General features: G+C 48.4%; 1 protein-coding gene across 1 annotated transcript in view; it reads right to left on the bottom strand.

Moving 5' to 3' along the window:
• CNTN6 (contactin 6) overlaps positions 1 to 27,252 on the bottom strand; it is a 157,586-nt gene that overhangs the window by 38,817 nt on the left and 91,517 nt on the right. The window contains 4 exon segments of the mRNA XM_059664557.1: positions 11,551 to 11,701; positions 12,836 to 12,965; positions 14,451 to 14,587; positions 16,799 to 16,983. Coding sequence (XP_059520540.1) covers positions 11,551 to 11,701; positions 12,836 to 12,965; positions 14,451 to 14,587; positions 16,799 to 16,983 — 603 coding nt within the window.

The following is a 27,252-nucleotide window of genomic DNA, read 5'->3' as shown; positions in this document are numbered from 1 at the left end:
GCCAATTACCATTTTTCTCTTTTATTAGTGTAGATCAGCGAATTCCGTGAACTAACTAGAGGTCACTTAGTCAAATAACTGCTTTGTTTAAAATGAGCGCTGGCTCTGGGTATGAACATGGTGGTGACTGGACTGAGGGCTGTCAGGTCTGCGCCGTGGGACGCAGGGTACGCATCCAGCCAGAGAAACTCATTCAGACCTGGCTGATCAGGAATAAGACTTGCGGGTAATTACTCCTTTGTAAACTCTCAACCATAAAACTGAAGGTCCAGTGAAGGCTGTCATGAAATTGCTGATTATGTGAATGTGGGCCCTGTTGGCAGGCTCCTAGTTATTCAGCTGGTTCACAGAAAACAGCAGTGCCATCTGTGGTGTGTCCTGAGCCTCTGTCCCGGGGCCCCCACTGATCACAGTGCTCCGTGGCTCCTCGCACAGTCGCACCAGGCCGGGGTGTGACTGTGTCTGCGTGGAGGGGGTGGGCAGATCGAAAAATTAAACCAAAATGGAAACCTACCCGAGGGGCCTCCCAAACCGGTAGCACATCAATTGAATTTTGCTACGTTTCCTGAGAAAGTGCGTGTTTCTCAGGTGTCTGGGGAAACCCAGGCAGCGTGGGGCTCTGATCTGTCCTTTTTATAAAACATTCTCAACGCGCTGGAGGAATATCTATTTTAAACAGATTCAATAGCTAACGTTATGCTTCCCAGAAACCCAGCAATCGAAGAAGATCCAGGCCATTATACAGCTAATGGGGTTAACCAGCCCAGGGCTGTGCAGAGGTGTTACACGCGGGGAGTAGAAATGGACTCAGACGATTTACATGAAATAAGAACATGACTGCCGCAGTGTCTAATGTTTTTAATCCCCAATATCTGCAGTTGTATTTTATGTCTAAGACGTAATTGCTGGTATAAACAGCCATGCGTCACAAAGTCAAGTTTCTCATTCTACTGCCCTAAACTTACAAGCCAACACCAGGCGCCAAACACTCAGAGCTCATAATTCCTCAGACTGTGTGACTCCTCATTTAACACACGCAGGCCATTTAGCGCCAGCTTCATGGTGGCTGACACAACACACTAACACGGACTCGACCCTGGGTGACTGAGTTATGACAGATTTGAGGTGGCAGGTGCGGGCAGTGCTGAAGGATGCAGTTATGGGGTTGTGATGTGTCTGTGCCAATGGCCCACCAGGGCGTGTGGGCTGATTACCAGCCCCTGTGAGGAAATATGCTTAAACACAGATAGCAGCATCAGACGGGAGGCTGAGCTCCATGAACCCGGGCCGCAGGGCAGGGAGGGGGCAAGAGGAGTCCCAAGCTTGTGGGGAGATGGAGGGAAAGGTAAAGAAAAAGCAACCTGTTTGCTGCATACTCTTGGGCACCTGAGACAACACGAGAGAATTAATGCAGATGCATATGCTAACACGTCTTGCAGCTCAAGCAATCAAAAGATAGGAAATTAAGAAGTTGGCCAAGGACAAAAAAGTTGTGAACACAGGACTTAAAAGAAAAAACTGGGGAGAACCCACTGAAAAGGCAGTGGGAGGGCCTGGCTGGTGTACGTCAGTGGTTAAGCATCAACCTATGAACCAGGAGGTCATGTTTCCATTCCGGGTCAAGGGCACATGCCCAGGTTACAGGCTCCAGTCCCAGAGTGGGGCGTGCAGGAGGCAGCGGGTCAGTGATTCTCTCTCATCATTGATGTTTCTATCTCTCTCCCTCTCCCTTCATCTCTAAAATCAATAAAAATATCTTTTAAAAATATGAATAAATGATACGCCTTCATTGGTAACTTGTGAAAACTAAAACCAATGATGTATCTAACATCTTAACACACTGTCTATCCATGACAGGAACTCCACAGATGGATGTTACTGTTATTATTATTACACTAGAGGCCCGGTGCACAAAAATTTGTGCACTCGGGGAGGGAGGGGGGGGGTCCCTCAGCCCGGCCTGTGCCCTCTCCCAGTCTGGGACCCCTCGGGAGATAATGACCTGCTGGCTTAGACCTGCTGCCAGGTGGCAGAGGGCAGCCCCTGGTCGGGCTCAGAGCAGGGCCATTTGGGGAGTTGGGGCACCGCCCCATGTCATGCACAGAGCAGGGAGGATCAGGAGGTTGCGATGCCACTCTCAGTCACGCTCAGGGTAGGGCCGATTGGGGGGTTGGGGCACCGCCCCCTGTCACACTCAAGGCAGGGTTGATGGGGAGGTTGCGGCGCAACCCCCTGTCACGCACAGAGCAGGGCCAATCAGGGGGTTGGGGCGCTGGCCCCTGTCACTCACAGAGCAGAGCCCATCAGAGGGGTTGGGGCGCCGCCACTCTCACACTCAGGGCAGGGCCGAAGGGGAGGTTATGGCTCTACCCCGTCACACACAGAGCAGGACCCGTTGGGGGGGGAGGGGGTTGGGGCACCACACCCTGTCACACACAGAGCAGGGCCGATCAGGGGGTTGGGGCACTGCACCCTGTCACACACAGAGCCGCAGAGCGATCAGGGGGTTGGGGCGCCTTCCCCTGTCCCGAACAGAGCAGGGCGGACAGGGAGGTTGTGGCCCCGCCCCCTGTTGCACACAGAGCCGCAGGGCGATCAGGGGGTTCAGGGGGTTTGGGCACTGCCCCCTGTCACACTGATGCCGGTGCCGGGAGGCCTCGCGGCTCCGCTGATCCCCATGCACTGGGTGTGTGTGGGGGGGGGAGTGTCCCTCAGCCCAGCCTGCCCCCTCTCACATACTGGGAGCCCTCAGGCGTTGACCCCCATCACCCTCCAATCGCAGGATCGGCCCCTTGCCCAGGCCTGATGCCTCTGGCCTAGGCGTTCGGCCCGGGCAGCGGGGACCCGCAGCTGCAGTGGCCCCACAATCGTGGGCTTCGCTTTAGGCCCAGGCAAGGGACCCCTAGCTCCTGGGACTGCCAGCTTCGACCGTGCCCAGCTCCCATCACTGGCTCCACCCCTACTTCCTGCTATCACTGGCCAGGGCGGAAAAGGCACCTGATTCTCCGATGGCTGGGGGGCAGGGCAAAGGCGGCCCCAGGGCCGCCTTTGCCCTGCCCCCCAGCTCTTAGCTCCCCCCTGGGTTTCTGATCACTGTCAGTGGCAGGGGGCTTCTTCCTGCTTTCCCTTTGGCCTCCCTGCATTGTGCCTACATATGCAAATTAACCGCCATCTTGTTGGCAGTTAACTGCCATCTCAGTTGGCAGTTAATTTGCATATAGCCCTGATTAGCCAATGAAAAGGGTAGCTCGTACGCCAATTACCATTTTTCTCTTTTATTAGTGTTGATGACTAGGGGCCCGGTGCACAAAATTCATGCCAGGGGCTCCCACTCGCAGCCCAGGCTTCGTACCGAAGGTTGTCCAGACAGTCATTCTGCTGTTCGGTCTAATTAGCATGTTAGCTCTTTATTATATAGGATGAGACTCAGGGTCAAGTTTGGGGAGGCTGGATTGCTGTCTGGATTGGTCAACTTAATCTGAGGTAGAATGAAAATGTATGAGCTAAGTATATGTGAACACCCCTCACGTAGTCAGAGTTACCTGTTGGCTGACTCACAAAATGAGTTTGTTTTTGGGGGGATCATGGGGAAATATGTCCCTTACAGACAGGAAAGCGGCATGAACCTTGACCTGGCCGCATACAGGAACCTGACCCTGCAGGAGCAGCCAAGTAAGGAACCTGACCCCCCGCCCTCCTGTCCTGGAAGAGGCCCTCTCTGGGCCTGCAGCTGAGGGAGGGACTATGTCCCCATCTCCATCTCATCTGTGGTGATGGTAATATGTGCCTCTCTGCACAGGTGGTACCTACCTCCCCGCCTCTCTCAGGAGACTGAGCGCATTCACATTTATAAACTCGAACATTCTGCAGGCCTGTCAACTGGGTTTGCAACTGTGCTTATAAATAAATGAGCAGTTTGACAAGTCACACTTGAGAATCTGTGATTTGTCACTCAAAGCAGTAATCTCACACTGTGCTCTCAGGAGATCTGGGGTTCTTGGGGGCAGGGAGGAGAGGCAGTGGGGACCTCTGGGACATCAGTTGATTACTTCAATTTCAAATGTTTTCTGAAATGGGTGCTTGCATAAATTTCACTGGGGGAAAAAAAACAGTTCTACCATGGAAAAAAAGCAAAAATAAATAAATAAATAAATACTCCAGAAATGGGAAAATAATAGCCAGTGAGTCAGGAAATGCCCAGACTTGCTCTTCGTTGAAAAGATGTTGAAAGACTGGCTTCCACACAAAGGGTTTGAATTTTACTTTTGTAAAAAATATATTTTTATTGATTTCAAAGAGGAAAGGGAGAGATAGAAACATCAATGATGAGAGAGAATCATTGATTGGCTGCCTCCTGCATGCCCCACACTGGGGAAAGAGCCTGCAACCTGGGCATGTGCCCTGTCCGGGAATTGAACCGTGACCTCTGGTTCATAGCTCCACACAACCACTGAGCAACATTGGCCGGGCTACTTTTTCAACTGGATCATAATCTCTGTCCAGACAGCAATCCTATTTCTATCTGGTTACTTCTGTTATTTATGTCCTGCATGCCCGCCGGCGTCTGCCCGCAGGTGTGGGTGTAACCGTACACCTGTGTCCTGAGTAAGGCTCCTTTTACTGTAAGCACACCAAGTAATCACTTCTTCAACCCGAATCAAACCAAGAACAAAAGGTTATTTGTCTAAACTGCAATAATAACTGACCTTTTATGCCTATGAAATCATTGCTATTGAATATTTATGTAAACTTTGGAAGATATAAATGTCACTCGGAAATTAACGAAAAGCAGGAAAGTGACTGGACACCATGGCAAGGTGAAGTGTATTCATGTTTTGTAAAGGTATTGGCTGCAGGCTCCTCCCCAGCCCTGGTTGGGGCATGTGCGGGAGGCAACCAATAGATGTTTTTCTCTGTCTCTCCCCCTCCTTTCCGCTCTCTTTAAAAATCAGTGGAAAATACCCTCAGGTGAGGGGTAACCACAAAGAAATAAATAAGTGAATAAATAAGTGGGCCGAGCACTTGCGTCTCCTCAGCCATGAGGGGAGGAAGAGCTGGGTGTTTCAGTACAGGGAGCCAAGTTCGGGAAGAACAAGTGACTCGCTGAAGTTCGTAGCTTTTAAGTAATAGTTTGCGCCAAACCAGTGTTTTCTCTTATCTCCGGAGCTTCTCTTGGTAGCAGAGAGGGAGAATTTATAAAATTCGATTCCCCACCCTGCTCCCTGGAAGGGCCTCACAGCCGTGGGCGTGGCTCTGGGAGCTGTGTGCCCACCTGCTGCCTCCAGGAATCACAGGTGAAACCCAGGGACAGTCTGCAACCTCCCAGCCCCTCCGCACGGAGCTCACACCTTTCTGTGTAGGATGCGGTGCAGGAATTGGTGGGAGGAGCTGTGTGCTGGGGGAATTCTACTTAGTCCTCTCTGCCCTGGGTTGAAGCTATGGGATGTCATCTCCCATCATCAAGGATTGTCTAACCCAGGGCAGCTGTGGGCGGCGGTGGCAAGTAAGGGCAGGTGGGGGCCGGTGGGGGCAGGTGGGGGCAGGTGGGCCTTACACCTTTCCTGAGCAGAGCTGTGGGAGTACGCAGGCAGGTGGTGCTGCATGCAGCCTGACCATGGTCAGTGCCCAGGCCGGAGAGGCCGGGGACAGAGTCAGGAACGCTGGGTGACGAGAAGGAAAAGTGAGGGCCAGACTGATGGGCACCCTCGGGATCTGGGCTCATGATATCTTCGCGGGACGGAGGCAGCGGCGGCAGATGGTGGCTGACATCCCTCCTGACATCTTCGCTTGTATTCCCTCGCAGGGCCTCGCCGTAACAAGGCTCTCAGGAGCCGCGTGTGAACGATGTAAAATTTCATTACACAGAGGCAGCGCGGAGGGGAGGCGGGAATGAGCCAGGCATTATGCAGCCTGTCACTCTCCCTCGAACACTGGGCATATGGTTCGTTGTCCTCCTGGATATCACGCTACCTGATGTACTAAGCACGACTGCATTAAGGAGCTGGTGATACAAAATACAATCAGGTTTATTTGCTGGTTATTAGGGAGCTCTGCCGGGGAGAGAAAGGGGCGGGGTGGCCGGCCTACTGGCAGCCATATCCTGGCTGCAGCTGCATGGAAGAGGCATGTGTGGATGGGGTCTTGATTAAGGCTGAGCACTAGGGGGTAAAGGCAGGAGAAAGAGGCATGGTGGTTATTTAGAAAAGAGACATTGAATGCCGGCCAGTTTTGCTCAGTGGATATAGCACTGGCCTGCAGACTGAAGGGTCCCAGGTTCGATTCCTGTCAAGAGCACATTCCTCAGTTGCAGGCTCAAACCCCAGTAGGGGCTGTGCAGGAGGCAGCTGATCGATGATGTTCCTCTCTCTTTGATGTTTCTATCTCTTTATCCCTCTCTCTCTCTAAAAATCAATAAAAATATGTATTTTTTAAAAAGGAGACATTGAGAGACACACAGAGCAGGGCCAGGGGGAAGTGAGCATGCAGTGCTGGCCCCTGGCTCCAGGCTGCCAGCATGCTGCCCACGGGGCAGGTGGGCCTGAGGCTCCCGGAGACAGTGGGGCAGCTCCATGCAGGGCAGTGGGCTCTGTAACGAAAGGAAGGACCGTCGGGTTGATCAAGTGGCAGGATGAAGACAAGCTGGTTTATCCTGGTCCCTCTGTGTGTCCGTGTCAAGGGTCTCCAGACAGGTCTGCCCAAAGGCACCTTCTACCCACGGCGGAAGAAAGATCTAGTGCTCCCTCAATGACTACCACAGAGAACGCCCTGCTCCCCTCTCGTCCTGTCTCCTTCCCCTGGTCTCTGCTTTCCCTCCACTCTTCCTGACTTCTCTCCATGCCCCCGCCCCCAGCCCTGTCCCACCGTGGAACCTGGGCCTAAGAGGGCGTCTCCGGGCTAGAGTGCCTGGGGATGTAAGTAGAGAGGGCCCGCCAAGTTTTTTTGTTAAACTTCATCCGAGGGTATTTTTTCTTAGAGAGATTGGAAGGGAGGTGGGGGAGAGAGAGAAACATCTATGGGAGAGAGACACATTGACTGGTTGCCTCCTGCACAGACCCCAACCGAAGCTGGGGATCCAGCCTGCAACCGAGGTGCCTGCCCTTAACCCTTTAGTCCACAGGCTGACGCTCCAACCCCTGAGCACACTGGCCAGGGCAGGGCCCTCCAAGTTTTATTCCAAAGGCAAAAGTACTAAATAATCTCCTTTACTAGATTCCATGCCACCTAACTGGGTCCGCTGTTCCCACTGGTACATGCGTTTGCTAAGGCCAGGGCCACGCAGGATGTAAGGTGTAGGGTGATTGATGTAGGGTGATCCAGGCTGAACCCCGATGGCAGATCTGGGTGCAACTACCCATAATACTCTCTGAGCTGGGGAGGGTGGGGAGTGCGTTTAATGCAGTTGGCTCCTAGGTGTCCAGCGTCCGCTTGGTGAAGTCTGTGGCCAGTGGTCCCTTTCTGAGACCAAGGGCCAAGGGACAGAATCTCTGTCCTCCAGGGACCCGATTCTTGGGGAATGAGCTCGGCCTCATTCATGACGTCTTTGTCCCTGGCTCTCTGTGGCAAACGTGGTACAAACATACCCATGTGCTCTGTGTCAACTTCGTTTCTCAGAAATGTATCGGAATGTGACAAAAAGGGTCCTTACATTTTTTGGAATATTGCAAGTGTCTGGTATACTGCCCAGCATACAGGAAGCACTTAAAATGGTTATTTTCTTTATGAATGCCCATTTGCCTGACATATTGCTGTGTTTTATTTTGGGAATTAGGGAGAACTGGGATAGAGTTGAGGTTTTTTAGGAACATGAGGAAGAAATGTGGTAGAGTACTTATGAATTCAGTTATTATACCTTCAACAGTAGAAAGCATCTCTCTCCCTCTCTCATTGCTGCCATTCTGAGCTTGTATGCCCACTTGGTTAATGTCCCTTCAGAGGACACATCTGTGTGTCCAGGGCAAACACTTCCTGGTGAATGCCCCAGGGATCACCGGGCAGACGGAGATAAATCCAGACCTTTGGTTTCTGTCTTCACTCGCTAAGTGGATCCACAAGGGAAAAAAGAGCCATTAATCAAACTTGGCAGGTGTGGGCTTGGTGCCCCGGTCACGTGTGAATGCCCCGAGAGCTCAGCATCATCTGTGCCCTCTGACTTCCATGACAGGGGCTGCAGTGTCACCAGGCGAGGAGGTGAGGACCTGTCCTGGGGTTCGCATTAAGGCTGGACCCCAGCAGTAAACCCACCCAATCACCCTGCCCCCCCACACACACACTGCCCTGTCACCAAGTCTCATACAACCATCTGAGAGGAGCACGATTTTCACCATTTTCAAGTGACTCAGCAAAGGACCCATGAAGGGAAAGGACTGGCTGGGCCCAGCCTGTGTGGCTCAGTAGTTGAGCATTGACCTAGGAACCAGGAGGTCACAGTTCGATTCCAGGTCAGGGCACATGTCCAAGTTGCAGGCTTGATCCCCAGTAGGGAGCGTGCAGGAGGCAGCCGATCCATGATTCTCTCTCATCATTGATGTTTCTATCTCTCTCTCCCTCTCCCTTCCTCTCTGAGATCAATTTTTTTAAAAAAGGACTTGCTGGAAGTTATCGACTGAGTGAGGAGCAGAGTTGGGACTTGAATGCAGATCCTCAGACTCCATTAACTTTACAGAAAACTCTTCCTTAGGAAAGGATAATGTGTGAGGCATAGGTGGTCAGCTCAACGCCTTATCCACATGTTTCCCTAGTTTAGCAGTTGGGCTAGAATAGGAGCTCATTAAATATTTACAGAATGAATGAATGAACACATCATGGACCTATTAATTATTAAATGAGTTTTGGGTTTCACTTTAAGGCAGGTGGACATAAGCAAAACAAAGTAAATTCTGACATCCATTGATTTAGTGCCGGGAGCCGGTCCATCCTTGCTGTTTCAAGGGACCTGGCATATATGGCATATGGTTCTTAATATATTTGCTCACCTTCTTGGCGCTGTGTTTTAACCAAGGTCACCTCTCCGAGAAAGGTTGAATCCCCAGGTAGGGATTTTCCCCTGAAGTTAGGGAGGGAATAAAACCCCTCAAGTAAGTGCCAGGCGGGTAATTAATCCCTTTAACTACGAACAATCATGCTTAAACTACATAACCTTTTCTCCCTGGAATGGAGATAAGAAACGCCCTAACCTTTGTAATAGAGATTGATAGGATTGAATCAACTGGTATAAATACAGTTGTAACAAGACAGAAATACACAGAACTCAGAACAAGACAGCAAGAGACAGAACTCAGACAGGGCTTGGAAGACAGGACCAAGAGAGACAGAGCCTAGGCACAGAACCTACACAGAACGTTCTCTAGAGACAGAAGAACTTCGCTGGAGAGAGCATGCCGGAGGATCCTGGACAGGGACTGGCCTCGGAGCCTAGAGACAGAGCCTAGCGGGAGAACATGGCAAGGGATCCTGGACTGAACCTGACTACAGAAATTGGCAAGAGAACCTGACTAGAACCTGGTGACTGAACCTGACTGGAGTACCTGGACAGAACCTCTCTGGAGAGCCTAAGCAGAACCTCTCTGGAGATCGAGACCAGAACTTGGCTGGAGATCCTGGCTAGGCTGCTGATCAACTGAACGCTGTCTCCGTGTCATTCCTTCTTCGCCGACTCCGTCTACACCTTTGGGAACCCCTGGACCCGCTGGGGTTGGACCCCGGCAATTTAGTGACTCAGCAAATGTCTACTGACGCTCCTCCATGCTCCAGGTTTATGCTAGTGCTGGGCCTCATGCGGTGAACTAAAGATGGGGCGCAGGACCCTGGGGGTGCTTATAGTTGGCATTCAGGGCTCTGTCACCCCCGACCCATCCAGCCAGATCATGCCACCTGTTGTGACCATTCTCAGAAATGACCATGTTTGGCTCAGTCACTTGGCCATTTGGGAAAATTCAGGATCAGGGACACAATTATCACTAGGACTGAATGTGCCAGTACACCTGCCAGGTGAACAGCTGCATTGATTTCAAATATGTGATCTCTGTCCCGACATCACTGCCTGGGATAGTGGTTCATGCTTCTTAAAGGTGCTTTCCTATCATTTCATCTTCAATAAATCCCGGAAACAGTGACCTCAGAGGGAACAAGTGGGCCAAGTGTTTTGCCCAAGGTCAGGTCACTGGCCAGTGATAGAACTGGGACCAGAACCCTGGTTTCCCATTCCCCCAAGGGCTCTGTGTTGAACACCCCACTCTCTCCGAAGGAACATACCCGGGCCTTCTTCCGTGTGGGTGTGTGTCTGCGGTGCTGTCGACCTATTTCAGTTGGAGGAGAACTCGCGGCTCTGACAGCCGCCACGGGGACAGCCCCCTAAGGCAGAGCTCCTGAAATAGCCCTGGCTTCAGTCGTGCACACAGGCCGATAAGAACATGGGAACCACACTGAGAACTGTTGCTTGATGTGAAATTTGGTTAAATCCTTTGATGACAGCCCTTTGGAACATACAGAGTTGAGTAGTTCCCATAATCCACACAGCAGGAAAGGCCTGTGTGGGGACAGGAGACCTGGCCTCACGCCGCGGCCTCATCCCTGACTGGCTGTGGTGTGCGCAGTCTCGGTTCACACAAGAGTGGAGGAAATTGCCGACATATATCTATGGCACCATTTATATAAGTAGGCAATGCAGTGTGATTCCTTTAAATAGGCGTCTTTAGAGCCCTCTCAACCATCCCCAGGTAGTTACGCTTTATTGGAAGCAAGAGTTAGTGACAATGACATTTCAAAGTAGACAGGACCATGTAGAAATTTTATAACTGAGAGTAAAAAGGTACTTTTCCCTGTACAGGTATTTCCAAGGTCAAAAACTAAAAACCCACCCTCCCTCCCTCCCACCCTCCCTCCCACCCTTCCTTCCTCCCTCCCTCCCTCCCTCCCTCCCTCCCTCCCTCCCTCCCTCCCTTCCTTCCTTCCTTCCTTCCTTCCTTCCTTCCTTCCTTCCTTCCTTCCTTCCTTCCTTCCTTCCTCCTGTCCTCCCTTCTTCCCTCCCTCTCTCCCTCTCTCCCTCCCTGTTCTCTCTGTCAGAGCTCCCCCGGCAACAGGAATCTCCTCCACATCTTTTGGGAGGAAACCACTTCCTTCTCCGGAGCCTCTCTCCTTGGCTCAGGTGCGGAGCTCATGCTGTGGGGAGCGGACACCTGTGTGACCATTTGAAAGACACAGGCCAGGTGTGTGGGTGTGAGTCTCCCTCCCCTTGTGCACCACTCTTCTTCCTCCACGGTGGGGGGGGGGGGAGGGGGTCAGGAAAAATCTACAGGCCGGATAGAGGAAGAGGTCTTAAAGGAGTTTTGAAACTATATCTATTCCAAGCCCTGAATGTACTGCAGCCACCTACGCAGCCTGTCTCAGCTCTGGGAGGCTCTTTGATGTTTCTGCCATGTGGGCACTTCCGAATACCCAGATAAGCAGTTGTGGGTTATCATGTGGGAGGGGATTTGGAAAGACCTCACAAACCAGGCATTATATTCCCAGATATTTCAAACGGTGAAAACACACAAGCGAAGACCCACTCACCTTCGGCTGCGCCCCAGGCCCCGCGCACCTCGGCTCCAGGAGACGGTGGCCCTGGGGAAGGCCCGCGGTCTGCACTCAATGGCAACATCACCGCCAACTTGAACCACTGAAGTTTTTTTAATGGGATTTTTGGAGAAATCAGGAGCTGAAGCTAAAAAACAAAATGTTTTAAAGCTGTTGAATCACTCACATAATTAATCTGCAGGAATGCGAGCCATATGCAGCGGTCGCCAACCTTTGGGACCTCATGGACCAGCAGTGGTCCGCGGACCCCAGTTGTCGACCGCAACACCAGAGGGACTGTGCTTAGCTTCCTCTCCCTGCAGCCCCAGGCTCTGCATTGTGTGAATGCTCAGTAAAGGTCTGCTGAGGGAACGAGCCATCATGGTAAGAAGCAGGGGGACTGTGGGAAACTCCACCAATCCTGCACCGTGGTCCCTGGCTGGGTTCTGGTCCCTGACGTAAAAGGGATGCTGCAAGGACTTGGGATTTTGCTCTTCCAAGGAGAGGGAGAGACACGTCAGTCCCATGGCCTCTCTCATCTGCCTCGAACAGGGACTTGATGTTGGCAGCTACAGCAGGCCTCCCAGAACCACGAGGCTGCAGCCTGAGGAACGTGTAAAGAATGACACCCTGCCCAGCCGTGTGGCTCAGTGGTTGAGCGTCAACCTATGAACCAGGAGGTCACAGTTCGGTTCGTGGTTAGGGCACATGCCCAGGTGGTGGGCTTGATCCCCAGTAGGGGGTGTGCAGGAGGCAGCCGATCAGTGATTCTCTCTCATCATTCATGTTTCTGTCTGTCTCTCCCTCTCTCCTCCTCTCTGATCTCAATAAAAATATATTTGTTTAAAAAAGAATGACATCACCATGGTGCTGTGTCAGGCTCAGCCATCACCCCTGACCTTCTCCTTAAGAGATAAAGGAAGCCCTGTTTGTGAAGTCACTGTAAACTGAGATTTCCTTTCCTTGGTTTTATTTTTATTTGCACCTGAAAACATTCCTGCTGGAACTTTCTGCATTATATTCAAAACCTCAGCTGGGACAAGCTTAGAGGAGCCTCTTGGTTGGGTGGGCCCAGGGGTGGCGCCTCCGGGAGCCCTGGCTGATTCCCCAACCAGAATAGGAATCACCTACATTTTTCAAAAGCTAACTTACTAGTAGACATGTCCCCATTGTTTCAAGGGAAAGCAATTTCTGAGTCACAGAAGAACTGGGCCAAGATTCTGTCTAGTCACGTCTTGCTCAATCTCATTCTGAATCTCATGGTTATACATGCAGGCCTTACCTAATACTCTCAGCTCCGCGTTTGCATAGATTGTGTGGTGTTTGTTTTCGGCAGCGCACTGGTAGACACCGGAGTCAGACACATTCAGCATAGTTATGGTGAGTGTCCCATTTTCTACTTGAATTCTCTCCTAATAAAAAAAGGAGTCATGTAAAGAGGCTGGGATGTTAACGCGGGCGTTCTCTTCATCAGGGCCGATTATGAACCGTCTGTGCAATCTCTGTGCTATGATGCGAACTGATGCTTATGAAGATGAGCTGCGTACGCAGAAGGACCCCGAGCAGCTTCCTGACGTTAAGAAAAATGGAAATATGCCCAGTGTCATTTTAGTGTACTCTGTTATCTCATTCCTGTGGAAATTGGCATGATCTACATAGAGTGTATGTTACATTCCTTTATATAGGATCTAATTTGGAACACATCACCATTCCAATTATTCCCATTATTGACTATATTAGTCACGGATATCCGAGTTAGAATGGATCCTTGCCTTCTCATCACAAGGTCTCAAAAAGACTTGGATGGATCACTCGGGAATTTTCTAATTGCATCATACGTAGCGGGGGCTGCATTTCTCTTCTGCAGCCAACTATAAGGTGAGCTTACACAGCCCAGACCCATTACGGATTCCCATTTGGGGCGCAGAGTGACAATTTTGAGTGCGAATTATGAAATCATTTCACATTGCAAACACAACCCAAAACGAACTATTTCAAGGTCCCTAGTACCATCCTCTGAAGAGAAACAAGTCAGCTGAGGAAATGGAGGGTGTTCTGGGCGGAAGGCATGCAGGGAAGTCCCAATGAAGCCAGAACAGAGAGCGTCATTATGTTCGGCCTCTAAACAACAGATGTCTTTTTTTTTTTCTTTTCTTTCTTTTTTTTTTTTTTTGTCTCTGGCTGTGCCTCCATGTGCAAAGCAAAAGGGAAAATTAACACAATGATTTGGATAATTTGATGTGAAAGAAGCAGCTCTGCCTCACTTTCTGTGGAGTGTAGAAGAACGCATGCATGAGATTGGAAAATGCTGAAAAACAGGGTTAGACAGTCGTTGGTTTTCACGAAAGCAAGACACTGGGTATGATGAAGACCTGGGTCCCAGAACCAGGTGGACAAAGTTCAGAATACTGATCCCAACATTCCCTAGCTGCTGCATGGCCTTGAACAGTGGCCAAACTTCTCTGAAGGCAAATTTCTTCATCTCCATAAAGAAATAATCAGTGTGTCTCTCCTAAGGTTGTCATGAGGATATAATAAAATAAGGCAGGGAACATGTAACAGGGCCTGTCTCAGAGGAGAGTTCAGTAGATATGAACAATGATGGTGATGGTGATGGTGATGGTGATGATGGTGGTGATGCCTGGATGTAAATCTAGTGCTGACAGTACGCGGCTCTGCAAGTGATGGTCTTCTCTCCCCTTAGTCTCCTCAGTGGGAAAAATGGGGACATTATTAATAGCTCCTTTGAGTTTGTCTAAGGATTAAATCAATTAGTATATCTAAAGTCTGTTATGTTCCCCAGCACCTACTGCACACTCCATCAATGTTAGTATTGTTCCTGTTTGTGACAGTTTCCCCACCAGAGCAGGGAGTTTCATATGGACACCTTTGCTTACCTCTGCACCAAGGCGCTCACCATTCTTTAACCAGGTGTACCAAGGCCGGGGCTTTCCTCTGGCTTTGCATTCCCAAAACAAGCTGTCGTAAATGGACAGGTATGTGTCCTGGATTTTTTGTTCCCATTCTGGAGGGGCTGTTCCAAAGAGAGACAGAGCAACTGTGTGACAAGTCAGTTGGTTATCGAGGTTCCCTGCTCCGTGCCGAGGTTGGCAGCTACCAAGGGCAGCTGATTCGGTGTGGAAGCACCGGACAGGCTGGGTCTCCATATGGGGCCACAGAAATCATGCTGCAGCTCTTGGTAGGTCTCTGACAACTTGGGGTGTAGGAAAAGGTCCAAGTTCAGAACGAGGCCAGATAATCATTCCAGGCCAAGTATTAGTGCGTGGGTCAGATTAGAAAATGTAGACCCAATCTGAACCCTTTGTGTGCAAAGACCACCGATTACACTTGACCTGAATTAACTAAAAGTAAGTGTATCTGTATCAGACATAATTCAACACAGTAGCTGGAAGTATAACTCCAATCTGAGCCTCATCGTATTTTAGTTGGAGGATCACCCTTTCCCTCACCTACCCGCCCCACTCGTTTCCCCTCCCCCCCAATAAAACTCACGCCAGGAATAAGGACTGTGGAGTGGCTATGGGTTCTGCACCTAACTTAGTCCTGGGCATGCATTTTCCAAAACCTTATCTCTAACCAGAGGCGGTTCTACATAGTCATGAGGCAAAGGTCACCTGGGATCGTTGATGTGAACGTGTTATTCAGGGGGAAGGGAGGATTGTCCTGGCTGTCACTCAAACAGGTAGGGTATGAATTGATGTTTTGAAGCCAGTTGGTTTGGTGAGATCCCCGTGCAAGGGTGTAGGTGGCCATGCTGAGGGCGGAGGGCAGGTGGGAAGAGCCTCGTTTAGGAAAATTGTTCACAGTTCTCGTCTTAGACCCGACAAATGTGACCTGTGAGAGCTTGCTCAGTTCACCTAAGGCTTCCTACCTGTAATGTCACTGAAGGTTATTTCTGCCTCTTATTATTATGAGAACTACAGGAGCTTGTGTTTATGAAAACTTCTATGTAAGCTAACAGCTACTGTATCAATGTAGGAGGGATCGCTTTACTATTGATTTTCAATTTATAGATATCTCCATCTTCTGCTCAACCTCTTGGTTTTATCTTTGTCTATTTAACAGAAAAGTGAGAAATCTATTAAAAACTAGCCCATGCTCAGAAGCCTGGTACCACTCAAAAACTCCCAGTCACATCCTCATTATTTTATTTACAAAAGATGCTAGAGTCCAGAGACTTTCCTTTAAGACGAAGGAGCTATTGGAAAGAATAAATGCAGAAAGGTAAATACACATACATGCAGGCGTACAGAAATAATCACCAGGGAATCATGTTCTATATATAACATAGTAGTTTTCATTCCAGGTTAAAATTGAAATCCAGGAGGAAATGGGAGCTAATATAACTGAGGCACATTACCTGGTCCCCACAGGACACTCGCGTGGCATGCCTATGAGCTGATGATATCAATACTTCTGACATGGCTAGTTATCAAAAAGGCATTTTTCTCCAATTACTTTATCGATGATTAGTAACATGTCATCTACAAACATGTCATAGAGAAAGGCATTTTGGGCCACGTGTAAATACAGTTTTCAAAAGTTTTCTAGGACAGATATATTAAATTTAGTACAGAAGGTGAGGGAATTTGGAAAGCAAATTCCCTCACCTCTGTATTTTGGTAATTCTGTGGTCTATTTTATAGTTTATTTGATGAAAAAATAAGTGACTTCAATGCAAATGTTGTATCTTGGCTGGGATGGGAGAAACATAAAGACAGCCTTTAGGGAATATGCACGTTTATCATCTCTCTTATATGCACAATATATTGTGGTAACTGAGGCAAACCTATTTTTCAATGAAGTAATGACTGTGGTTTTCTGTTACCTACATACAAGTAGGCAATATCTAGGAAACAGAAACAGATATTGACAACTACACTCAGCATTATGCTCCTGTCCCTTGTCACTGTCTCCTCCTTCTGTACTTAAAGGAAGTCCCAGGCTACCGCTGACTGTCCCACGGGAAGTAAGTGGATCCCATGGTGCTTCAGGTTATACAGGTCTGTGGCTTCCACAGGACACGGCTGATCTTGCCACGGCAAGTAGATTAAGCGACGGCATGCACAGACCACGCTGAGACTCGCCTCCTGCAACCCAACCCGGACACGTGGCTTCCCGGCCTGTCCTCGGGCATGTCTCCAGAACGTGCTCATGGCTATCACAGTTTACTACACGGGACGGCACCAGATACCCGCATGCACGTGACATTCCGTGAGCTCACCGTAGAAAACGAGCCGGCCCTTCGCCAGGTTCCTCCCGCGCAGGTTGCCTGCAGTGCATTCGTAGAAGCCTTCGTCTTCCTGTTGAAAGTTCGGGATTTCAAGGGTAGCCTGGGATTTGCTGTACTTGACTTTCCCTGGCAACGGGCTTCCGTCCAACCTCCTCCAACTAATATCGGGGACTGGACTGAACAGTTACACCGCGTTAGAACACGATCCGGTTGGGTCTTGTGACAACAGGGTAAAATGGGAGTGTCCTTAACATGAACTCTCAGGGAAACCCTCCAATGAATCACCCCCGAGGCTCGCGTGCTGGTCATGCAGCCACTTGCATTCACTCCATCAGCGCCTGTAACACCTCATTCAGGGCCTGCCACCCGCAGTCACGGTGCTCTGACCAGAGAATGAATTGCTGAGCAAAATAAACATGTTCTCTGGCCTCACACTGCTGACAGACTAGTGGAGTGACGTGCCATAAACAAATAATAAAAAATGAATCTATTTGTAAATTGCAGGAACGTAAACAAAGGGCATAGGCTGCAGAGATGGCCCTGAGATGATATCAATTTAAACACATTCAAGAAATTGCCCAAAGGACATGGCATCTCAGAGGAGGCAAGCTCTGTCTGTATTTGTGGATTCTAAGAAAGTGGTAGATTCCTCTAAAGCTAAATTGGTCCCAGCAGGCACCTAAAGACATGGGTGATGGGTGAGCTAGATTACCAAGGGGATCAGTATTGTGAATTGGGAGAGCATGCTCCATGAGCCTCAAAAAATACTCATCACCCTGTGTTACAAAAAGCGAAACAACAATAATCTATGAATGACTGAATAGTACCCTGTCTCCTGTTAGAGAGAATGTGTAAAGAGTTCCTTTGTTTATAGGAATGTAGTTTAATATCATAGATCTGATAGCTTTAGTCCAATATGAATATACTTTTAATATGTAAACTTAATGTCTGACAGTGAAGAGTGAACTTAGGAATCTGTGGCTTAGAAGCCCTCACCTTTACATGTTTAATATAAAGTCACAATAGGACCACATTCTCTAATAAACTATCTAGAATAATAAAAGTGTAATATGCTAATTAGACCAGATGTCCTTCCCGGCGAAGCCAGGGCTGAGAGGGAAGCCGGGGGCCCCGGATGTCAGAGGGAAGCCGGTGCCGGCTGCGGGGGGAAGGAAGGCCTGCTCTTGCACAAATTCCGTGCATCCGGCCTCTAGTATTTATAAAACCAATCCCCATCCATTTACATTAACGTCTCTCCCTTTCTCCAAGCATGCCCCTCTTCGTTCCCTTTGAGATTGACAGGTGATCTAAATATTTATATTTGATATGTTGTAAATCGATACTAATATAATTATTTAGCAAAGCCAAAGTGTCAACTTTGTAGAAGAAGCAGGATTTTTTTCATGTTGACAAAAGTGACGCGGGAGAAACTTCTAACCACATGAAAAGTGGTGGCCAAGAGTCTGTGGAGTTCGAATGGGGAGCCCACTGCCAAAAGTGGGTGGTGATGACCCAGAGGGGCCTCTGAGAGAGCACGGACCTGCTGAAGACACTGTCGGCGTAGACAGTCATACAGAGCCTCGCATGTTGTCAGAAAACCTACTCTGAGTCGATGTTTGATTCCATCTATTGTTTCAGAATTACCAGATAGTTACAAGCCTTGAATTTTAACACAAAATAAAATCACTATTATCATAAATTTAGTTTCTGTCTTTTTGAAAAGCCTTGCCCACTTAGCACAAAATGAGGTTGACATTTTAGTAAAATGGCATATTCCTGCCACAGTTAACCTCAGAGAACTGGTTTTCTGTCCATTCGCTTTACGGAATACCAAACTGACACACGTGAGAATAAATTTCTGCAGGAGAATTTGTTCACACAGAAGGATCATCACCTGGTCTGAACTCTGTGCTAGATGCAGAGCTGTCCAGTTTTTAAACACACGTCATGCATCTGTGAACATGTGAGAAGTTCTTAGCCCTGGGTTGGGAGGCCTTGGATGTCTTTCATTCTCCTCTTTCTGTTTATCTCCATTTTCCATTATTTTCCTACAATGAGCATGCATTACCCATGTAATAAAAAATTCTAAGAATGTTTATTTACAAAGGGAGATAATAGAGGCTGTGATACTTGTGTGAATGCCCAGCCTTTTATCTCTTTGTGCCAGTGTATCTCTGAGGTTTATCACAAAGACACGCGCAGTATCCGACTAGAAATGGTTGTGATCACTGGCATTCAGACAAAAAATAATTTCAGTAGAGAGTACTTTCCATGCTTATATCACAGTCCATTAGTTTGATTGTGAAGACAAGGCTCAACTTTTAACCTAACTAAATATCTAAATCTCTGAGCCAGTAACAGAAGGGTTTGATATTTAATGATAATGATCGTAACACTATCACCACCAATGGCTACTGATTACTCAGCACACACGATGTGCTAGGCACTATCCACATGGATGACCTGTACATATGATTTCACTGCCTCTCCCTGTAACTAAAAGCAGTGGAGCTGGGGTTTGTGTCCCGGCTTCTTTGCTTCACACACCCCAAAGCCATTGTAAGACCCTCCTCTGGTGGCTCTGACATCTATGGATTTGCAGAAAGTGGGTCTCCATGTGACGTGGGGGCAAAAAGAACAAGTCCCACCAACCTCAGCTATTCTGACTTTCCTCCGCCCCAAGGAGCTCAGTGATGCCACCGGTCTCTCTGGATGAGCATCACTCCCTGGACGGAGGAAGTGGCTGTCCTCTCCAGCAGGGGTGGGGAACGTCCAGCCTGCGGGCCGTCTAAGGCCCAGACAGTCATTGGGTCTGGCCCTGCCGAGGCATGAGGGATGAGTGAGTTAAATGTTTGACCTAATATAGCAGGTTAATTTTTAGGTTGATGATTTTGCATGGCCCACGGATGATGTCATAAATATCCAGATGGCCCTTGGCAGAAAAAAGGATTCCCCACCCCTGCTCCACAGGGACCCCATTCCAAGGGGAGCAGTGCAGGAGGGAATGTCAGTGCCCCTTCCGGTCCCCGAGCCTCCCAGATGCCGATGGCTCCCACCCTCAAGGTCAGCACCCACCCCTCTTCCTGACAATCCCCTTCCAGCTGCCTGAGCTGACAGAGCACGTGATTCAGGTCCTGCATCAGAGACTCTGCACTGTGGCCGCTGTCACTGGTCCACCAGGGAGCCACGGCCACCCAATCAGGCAGCCAGACAAGGTTCTGGGATGGCTTTCGGAAGAGCTCCGGAAGAGCAAATCTCTTTTCATGGGCATTTGTTCGGACTGTGGGATATAAACACAGAGCTTTTCCCCACATGGAGAGAGGATCCATGAAAGCCAAAGCTCAGGCAATGGGAAAGGAGTAACAGAATTCTTCACACGTGTCGCTCACGCTATGCCCCAGGCCAAAGATCTCCCTCCGAGCGTTTCAGTCCATCAATGGATCTCTTTTTGGCCTCAGCCTGTCTGAGTTATACTCCTGCTGATTTCTGTCAACAAGGACTTGATGGGTAGATTCTGAACACCTGGGTCCGACATCTGCCCGGCTCATGTCTGTCTGTGAGATTGAATTATGGGATTTGGCGCATTCCTTCTGGATATCCCGTTTTATAGTTGAGATAGTTGAGAATTCTCAAAGCAGCTCTACGATCCAAAAGCAATCACTCAAACAGTAAAAAAAAAACACAAAAAACCCTTTTTTTCCTTAAATTTAAGTCTTATCAAGTGCATACTGTGGCCACATTTCATGTTAACAAGTTTCCGGTGGGAAAAATATCAAGCAGTCTTGTAAGATCCATAGACACTATTTAAATGTTGAGACTGTGGTCAGATTTGTTACATCACTGCTAAGCAAGAAGGCCAGGACTCTGTTTGACTGGTAATGGGACTGTATAGAGAGTCAGAGAGAATCAATGCAAATCAGAGGCAACGTAAACACATATGCATTCTAAGGACAAGTCCCCCTTTTGGGGAGAACGTCCCATGAAGGCACTAAATAAACTGCTTAGATTTCACCCTCTCTTTTCTGAAGCCGCGTGAAGAATGCACCCAGCCGTGGAGACCCCTGAGGGGCGGGCCTTAGGGAGAGAGATCATTGTGAAATCTCGTGAAACTTTGCCATTAGAAGGTAAGTCACAATCAATGGCGCCATCATCCTAACTACAGACATCTGCCATTTCTGCTCACCTCTCCCTTTCAGCTACAGCCTCCCCCTGCCCCCCTTTTATTATCTTCACAAATATGAGGTAGAAGTTGAGCTTGGATACAAACCCCAGCAAAGAAAACCAATCGGAAGCAAGTCTCTCATGCTGAGTCTCCTCAGCCCAGAGGTGAGCCCCTCACGGACCTCGGATGCGAAAGGGGGAGTTGCCAAAGCCTTTTCTCATTTCCTCCCAATTTTCTAAACCAAGTTGGCTTGAAATGGGGCCTCACAGTTATGGAAATATTTGGCCAGATTATAAAAGCAAAGTCCTCCAATCATTTCCTCCTTCCTTCCTCCCTCCCTTCCTCCCTCCCTTCCTTCCTTCCTTCCTTCCTTCCTTCCTTCTTTCCTTTCCTTTCTTTTCTTTCCTTTTCTTTTCTTTTCTTTTCTTTTCTTTTCTTTTCTTTTCTTTTCCGTTCTCTTCTCTTCTTTCTTTTTTCTTTCTTTCTTTCTCTCCTCCCCACCCCTCTGGTTTCCTGCTTCTTACATAAGTGTACCACCTTAAACAGGGACAGACACTCCATTCTCTCATCCGTATGCTTTTCCTGAGTGAGCATTCTATTACTTTTATCAAAGATGGAGATACATTCGTTAACCATCTGGCCGAGCTCAACCTTAATTGGAAGTTAAATGAAAGCTCTCCACACAGTCGTAGGAACTGTGTTTCAATTCCATACTTTCAGCCCATAAATAGAATTTTCATTACTGGTGCCGTTTGAGAAAGCTTCTATTTCTCGCCTGGATTTCTTAAACCTCATTATCCGCAGCTTAAATCCAGGCCATACCGAGTTTTTAAGTAGAAGCTGGTCCAGAGAACCCGTTCTCAGAGATGCTTACGTTGGGATTATTCTGAACTCGAACCTCATTTCAGAAAATCCCGTCAGTGGCCATTTTTAATCGAAGGGACTGAAGCGGAGAAAGGAAACGGGCGAAGAGCCTTTGTTAACATTTCAGGCTGCTGGGCCAGCTGCTCTCGTTTCCCGACTTGAAATATTCATACAGAGCCTGGGCGGAGGGCTGTCCCGTGGGGACACAATAGGGATAAATCCGCGAGCTCTGCAGAAAAGCAAGCTCAGGGCACGGAGGGAGGAGACGTCTCTGCCGGGGGATCCACATGTCCTCGGGATCCTGGGGGCGGTCAGTGTCCACCCAGGCCCCTTGGGAAGAGGCTGCTGGCCGGCAGGCACTGGTCTGCCCTTCCACCGAGGCTGCCCCAGGGACTGAGGAGCCACAGTGATATGCACCTGATCATGGAGGCACTGACACAGGGTGGGAAGACACGGGTCGATTCTGTGACACAGTGTAGATCCCTAGCCTTCGGAGCCTCAGCTGGATCCTCACCTGCAACTAGAGATAACGGGCACAGGGCAGGCTTTGGAAGAGGGTCAAAGGGGGAAATATCACAGAATGTGAAGTCTGTACCAAAAGGAAGGCTCATGAATTGCTTATTGTCATGATTATCAAATGGGGCCAGGGCCTGGTCGATGTGGCTCAGTGGTTGAGCGTTGACCCATGAACCAGGAGGTGCCAGTTCAATTCCTGGTCAGGGCACATGCCAGGGTTGCAGGATCGATCCCCAGTAGGGGGCATGCAGGAGGCAGCTGATCCACAATTCTCTCTCATCCTTGATGTTTCTGTCTCTCTCTCCCTTCCGCTCTGAAATCAATAAAAACATATATTTTAAAAGTAATAAAAGACTAGGTTTCAGAATACATTCCGGGGCACGTGGGGCAAATATGTGTGGGGGAATATTCTGCTCTCTAGCTACTCAGCACAATGAGCCAAATGAGTATTTAGACGTTCAAACAGGGAATTTTAAGATACCTTGCTGCCGAAACCGGTTTGGCTCAGTGGATAGAGCGTCGGCCTGCGGACTGAAAGGTCCCAGGTTCGGTTCCGGTCAAGGGCATGTACCTGGGTTGCGGGCACATCCCCAGTGGGAGATGTGCAGGAGGCAGCTGATCGATGTTTCTCTCTCATCGATATTTCTAACTCTATCCCTCTCCCTTCCTCTCTGTAAAAAATCAATAAAATGAAAAAAAAAAAAAAGATACCTTGCCGATGACTTTAAACCAATCATTATGGGCCTAGAACGTCTGAATGGACCTAGTGTAACTCCACAGCCCCGTGGTCGCCCTGCAGGACGTCCCCTGCGTGAGGAGAAAAGCAAACGTCAGACGCCTGCTCAGGCCTCTGGAAGTCCTGGTACACCTGGAAACACCTCGGCTTCAGATTTACTGCTGGACATTAATAGCCAAGCTGGATATTCCCCCCCCCCATAAATTAGGGAAATATATATATATATATACATAAGATATACATGTTTACATAAATATGGTCCTCTGTGCGAAGGCTCCGGGACATGGGAACTAGCAGTGGGGCTATGGATTTTATTTACACCCCAGCGCACTGACAGCCAAGTTCTTAAATTAAGAAGGAGAAGAAAAGGAAATCCGCGGGGTTGTTTACTGGCGGCGGGAGAGTTACGAGGGACACCGGTTTACTTTCTGCACCAAGAGCTCAGGCCTGTGTTGGCTTCCAAGGAGACACAGGTGTGTCAGCCAACCTGCCTGCCTTTGCACAGCACCCACACCCTGAGCCTCTCAGGGTGCCTCACAATGCAATTAATTTGCAGCTCAGATAATTAAGAGTCTGCCACGTGAAACAAATGAGAAGAGTTGAGAGTTAAATCTGTGATCACGACAGCTTTGAAACTGCAGCACAGAAAGTGATACGTCCCAGGAGTCAAAGACATTGAAGGTGAGGCAGGAATCTGAGGTTTGGTCATAATCACTCTATACTCAGGGTAGCCTGCGCTGGTTGAAGATGATTAGACTTGGTGCATACACGCCCCTGCCAGCCTTACTTTTCCTCTCCATCCTCCCTGCCTGCACATTAGCAGCTGCCTCTGAAGGTGGTGGCTGGGAAGGAAGCTGTGCTTCCTCTCTAACCCTCTATACCAGGTTTAAAAAAATAATAATTTAAATTTTTTATTAATTTTAGAGAGAGGAGGGGAGAGGGATAATGAGATAGAAACATCAATGAGAAAGAAACATCATTAATTTACTGCCTACTACTGGGGATTGAGCCAGCAACCCCAGCATGTGCCCTGACCGGATTCTAATCAGCCTCCTGGTTCATGGGCTGATGCTCAACCACTGAGCCACACCCACTGGTCTATACCAGATTATTACAGATGGTAGATATTGATATCATCATACATAAAATGGTAGGGCATATGCTCCTCAATAGCCCTGATTGATTTTTGGGAATCACTTATTTCTTCTCATTAAAAAAAAAAAAAGATTGAATTTGAAAAAGGTTATTTTTTGAAAATTTTTAAATCATTAATATATAAAATCAAAATGTACTGGTTGCTGATATAATAGTAATTACAGAGAATCTAAATAGAAAATATCTCCGTAGTTCCATTCCCCACATAAAATTATTTTAACATTTTTCTGAAAAATTTCAAGCCTTTTTTTTTTTTTAAGGAAAACATGTACAGAATTGGGGGCGAACTTCATCTGCGCATGGGGAATTTATTTACAGGTTAAAATCTGATATAAATACCAGTGGCTATGGGTGTGGGTTTTGAAGTCAGAACAAGTGAGACTAGATTTCAACACCAGGTCTACATTTCCCTAACGCCACTGTGTTAAATCAACCCCAGGCTTCCATTTATGTTGGTGTAACAGGGACTGCATTTACCTCTTGCTGCAAACATTAGGAAACTGGATAAATGTATAGAAACAAACCTGACTCTAGAAATGTAACGGGGGGGGGGGGCACAAAACCGTGGTCCCCAAAGGGAGCCTGGGGTGTACCTGTTTTCTCTCCCCAGGCACTTTCCAGGTCAGAGAATATGGAGGGAGGACAGACATGGGACATGCCTGCTTCACTGAGGTGAGGAGGCATGGAGGACTGAGGAGCCGGGGTTGTAGGATCAGAGAGGATGGGATCGCTAATGGAACAAGCTCCAGATGTCTACCTAAGAGGCACACGCCAGGCGAGGCAGAGAACAATTCTCACAGACAGAAGTAGAAGACGGCTTCCCACCATCCACAGGTGAGCCTTAGGAGCGTTCAGCTGAAGGTGCATCTCAGTCATAAGCCAGCCTGAGACAAATGTTGACTCTGAATCTACGCGAAGGAAGCTTACTCACGGGCCACAGAAAGATCACCGAGATTCCTAGTAACTTAACTCTGGTCAATAAAATCTAACACCTGGAATAAATATACCACAGTCCAGCAGTCCACAACATAATGTTCATGTCTACAATTCAATCGAAAATTACTAGATGACCTACCAATGAGAAACATGATTAGGAGAAAAAGCAGTCAATAGAAACAGACCCACAGGTGACAGGGATGATGGAATGAGCAAACAGGGACTCTCACGTCCTCGGGGCGGGGGCGGGGGAAGGGGGGGCTCCATAGCAGAGTGGGGATTGCAGCAGGAAGAACAGCAGACCTCAGACTCATAGGGACAAAGACCCTAGAAAAACCAAACAGGACAGGGAGACAACAGAAACCTGTGGACGGCACAGAAACGCTGGCCTCTGGTGCCGCAGCCACCGTGCACAGTAAGCACAGCCCACGTCTTAGCTGCAGAAACATAAACCTCACTCTAAAAGCTAGTTACCTTGTTCCTTTTACCTGAGACTGCATGTCTAGGTTTCAATAAAAGTGCAAAAAAGCAGTCTGCAGAGACCAAGCAAGCATTGCAGCCAGACCCAAACACGGCAAAGCTCTGGAGTATGAGCCTGTGAATTTAAAATAATTACTCAGAGCCTAAAGCCAGGTGGGAGTGGGTTCCTTGCCCTGCCTTCCTCACGGAAGCTGAAACCAAACAGGTGACTCATTCAATGTAAGCCTGCACAATTCTGAGGATAATATACATCAGATACATTCTTAGTTAGACATCCTAACAAATAACATCTATTTATGTGGGATTCTTGAGAACTAGCCTCAATCATTTTTGGTTATTTATTATGTAAGAGTATATTTTTTTAAATTTCAGGAATCCACATTTCCTGATGTTCAATGTAATAGAATAAGCTATTGATATCTGTTTCAGATGCTATCTCTTACTGGTTTTCTTTTTAAAATAAATCACCTAGTTTTCAAAGTATTTTTCTAACAAATACTTAATATTTTTTTTTGTAACTTTAAATTCTGAGAAAGCTTGAAAATGGTCAAAGTCCATAATATCTTAAAAGGCAGGCAAACAAACACTGAATTGAAGTCCCCATTTTTCCCTTCCTTAAATTAATCAACCAAGAATTAACCATTAGACAAATACTATGGGATCAGTACCGAGCAAAAATAAAATAGAATCTTTTAAATACATGAAAAACACATAGACTGAAAACTTTAAATATCTGCAGAATTCCACATATAAAAAGGAACCTAACAGCTTTATTAACCAGCCCTGTTTGGGTTGCTCGCTGCATTTACCTAAGAACAAGATGGGCACTTTAAGTGGTGTTTCCCGCAGTTCTGACTGGTAAGCACCATTTCTAAATGTGCTGACCACCTTAGCAATAGACGGCTGTGTTTCCTGCGTGTATTGCCCACCCTCTTCTCAAATAAGCAGTTATTGGTGGCCAGTACAATTGCATTCAGAGGGAGCCCTCACTCGGCCCGTGAGAGCCTGAGCCCATCCAGTGTGGTCCGTGGACAAGAGTTGCCCTGCCTGGGAGCTCTCGGGGACAGAGACGTGGGACCGACACCTACAACATCTCACCCTAACCACGCCCCCGGTGTATTGCACACTCATGTTTAGAAACGGCGAATCTACCCTGTTTACCCCTTTGTTCTGGGGCTACTGGTGTCCACAGGCATAAAAATGAAGCTGGCCCATCCCCCAAAGGTAAAGAGATGTCCGAATGTTATGTGCAAAACAGCAAGTCTTTGGCCGCCCTAGAAGCATCCCAATCCTGTTGGCTGATGCACAGGTATCTGAGTCTCACAAAGCACCCCCACTGCCGCAGGTGTGACTCAATCTAATTGTCCGCCGTGAACAATGGCCCTTAATTAGGCTTATTTTGGGAACCACAGTGCAGGCTTTTCATTTATAATTATCGCTGGTTAATTACGCAGGGCGACCCCGCGGGCCGTGGATGTGGGACAGGACGCAGGCAGGGTGTGTGGAGGGCTTGGTGACACACCCGCGCACTTACTCTCCCGCAGCTGCTGCCGAAGTGGGTCAGACTGGCAGAAATAACAGCGATTGAGGGGAGAG

This window comes from Myotis daubentonii, chromosome 14 (genome assembly GCF_963259705.1).
Source record: "Myotis daubentonii chromosome 14, mMyoDau2.1, whole genome shotgun sequence".
Classification (NCBI taxonomy): domain Eukaryota; kingdom Metazoa; phylum Chordata; class Mammalia; order Chiroptera; family Vespertilionidae; genus Myotis; species Myotis daubentonii.
This window is presented reverse-complemented; position numbering and strand designations above follow the sequence as displayed.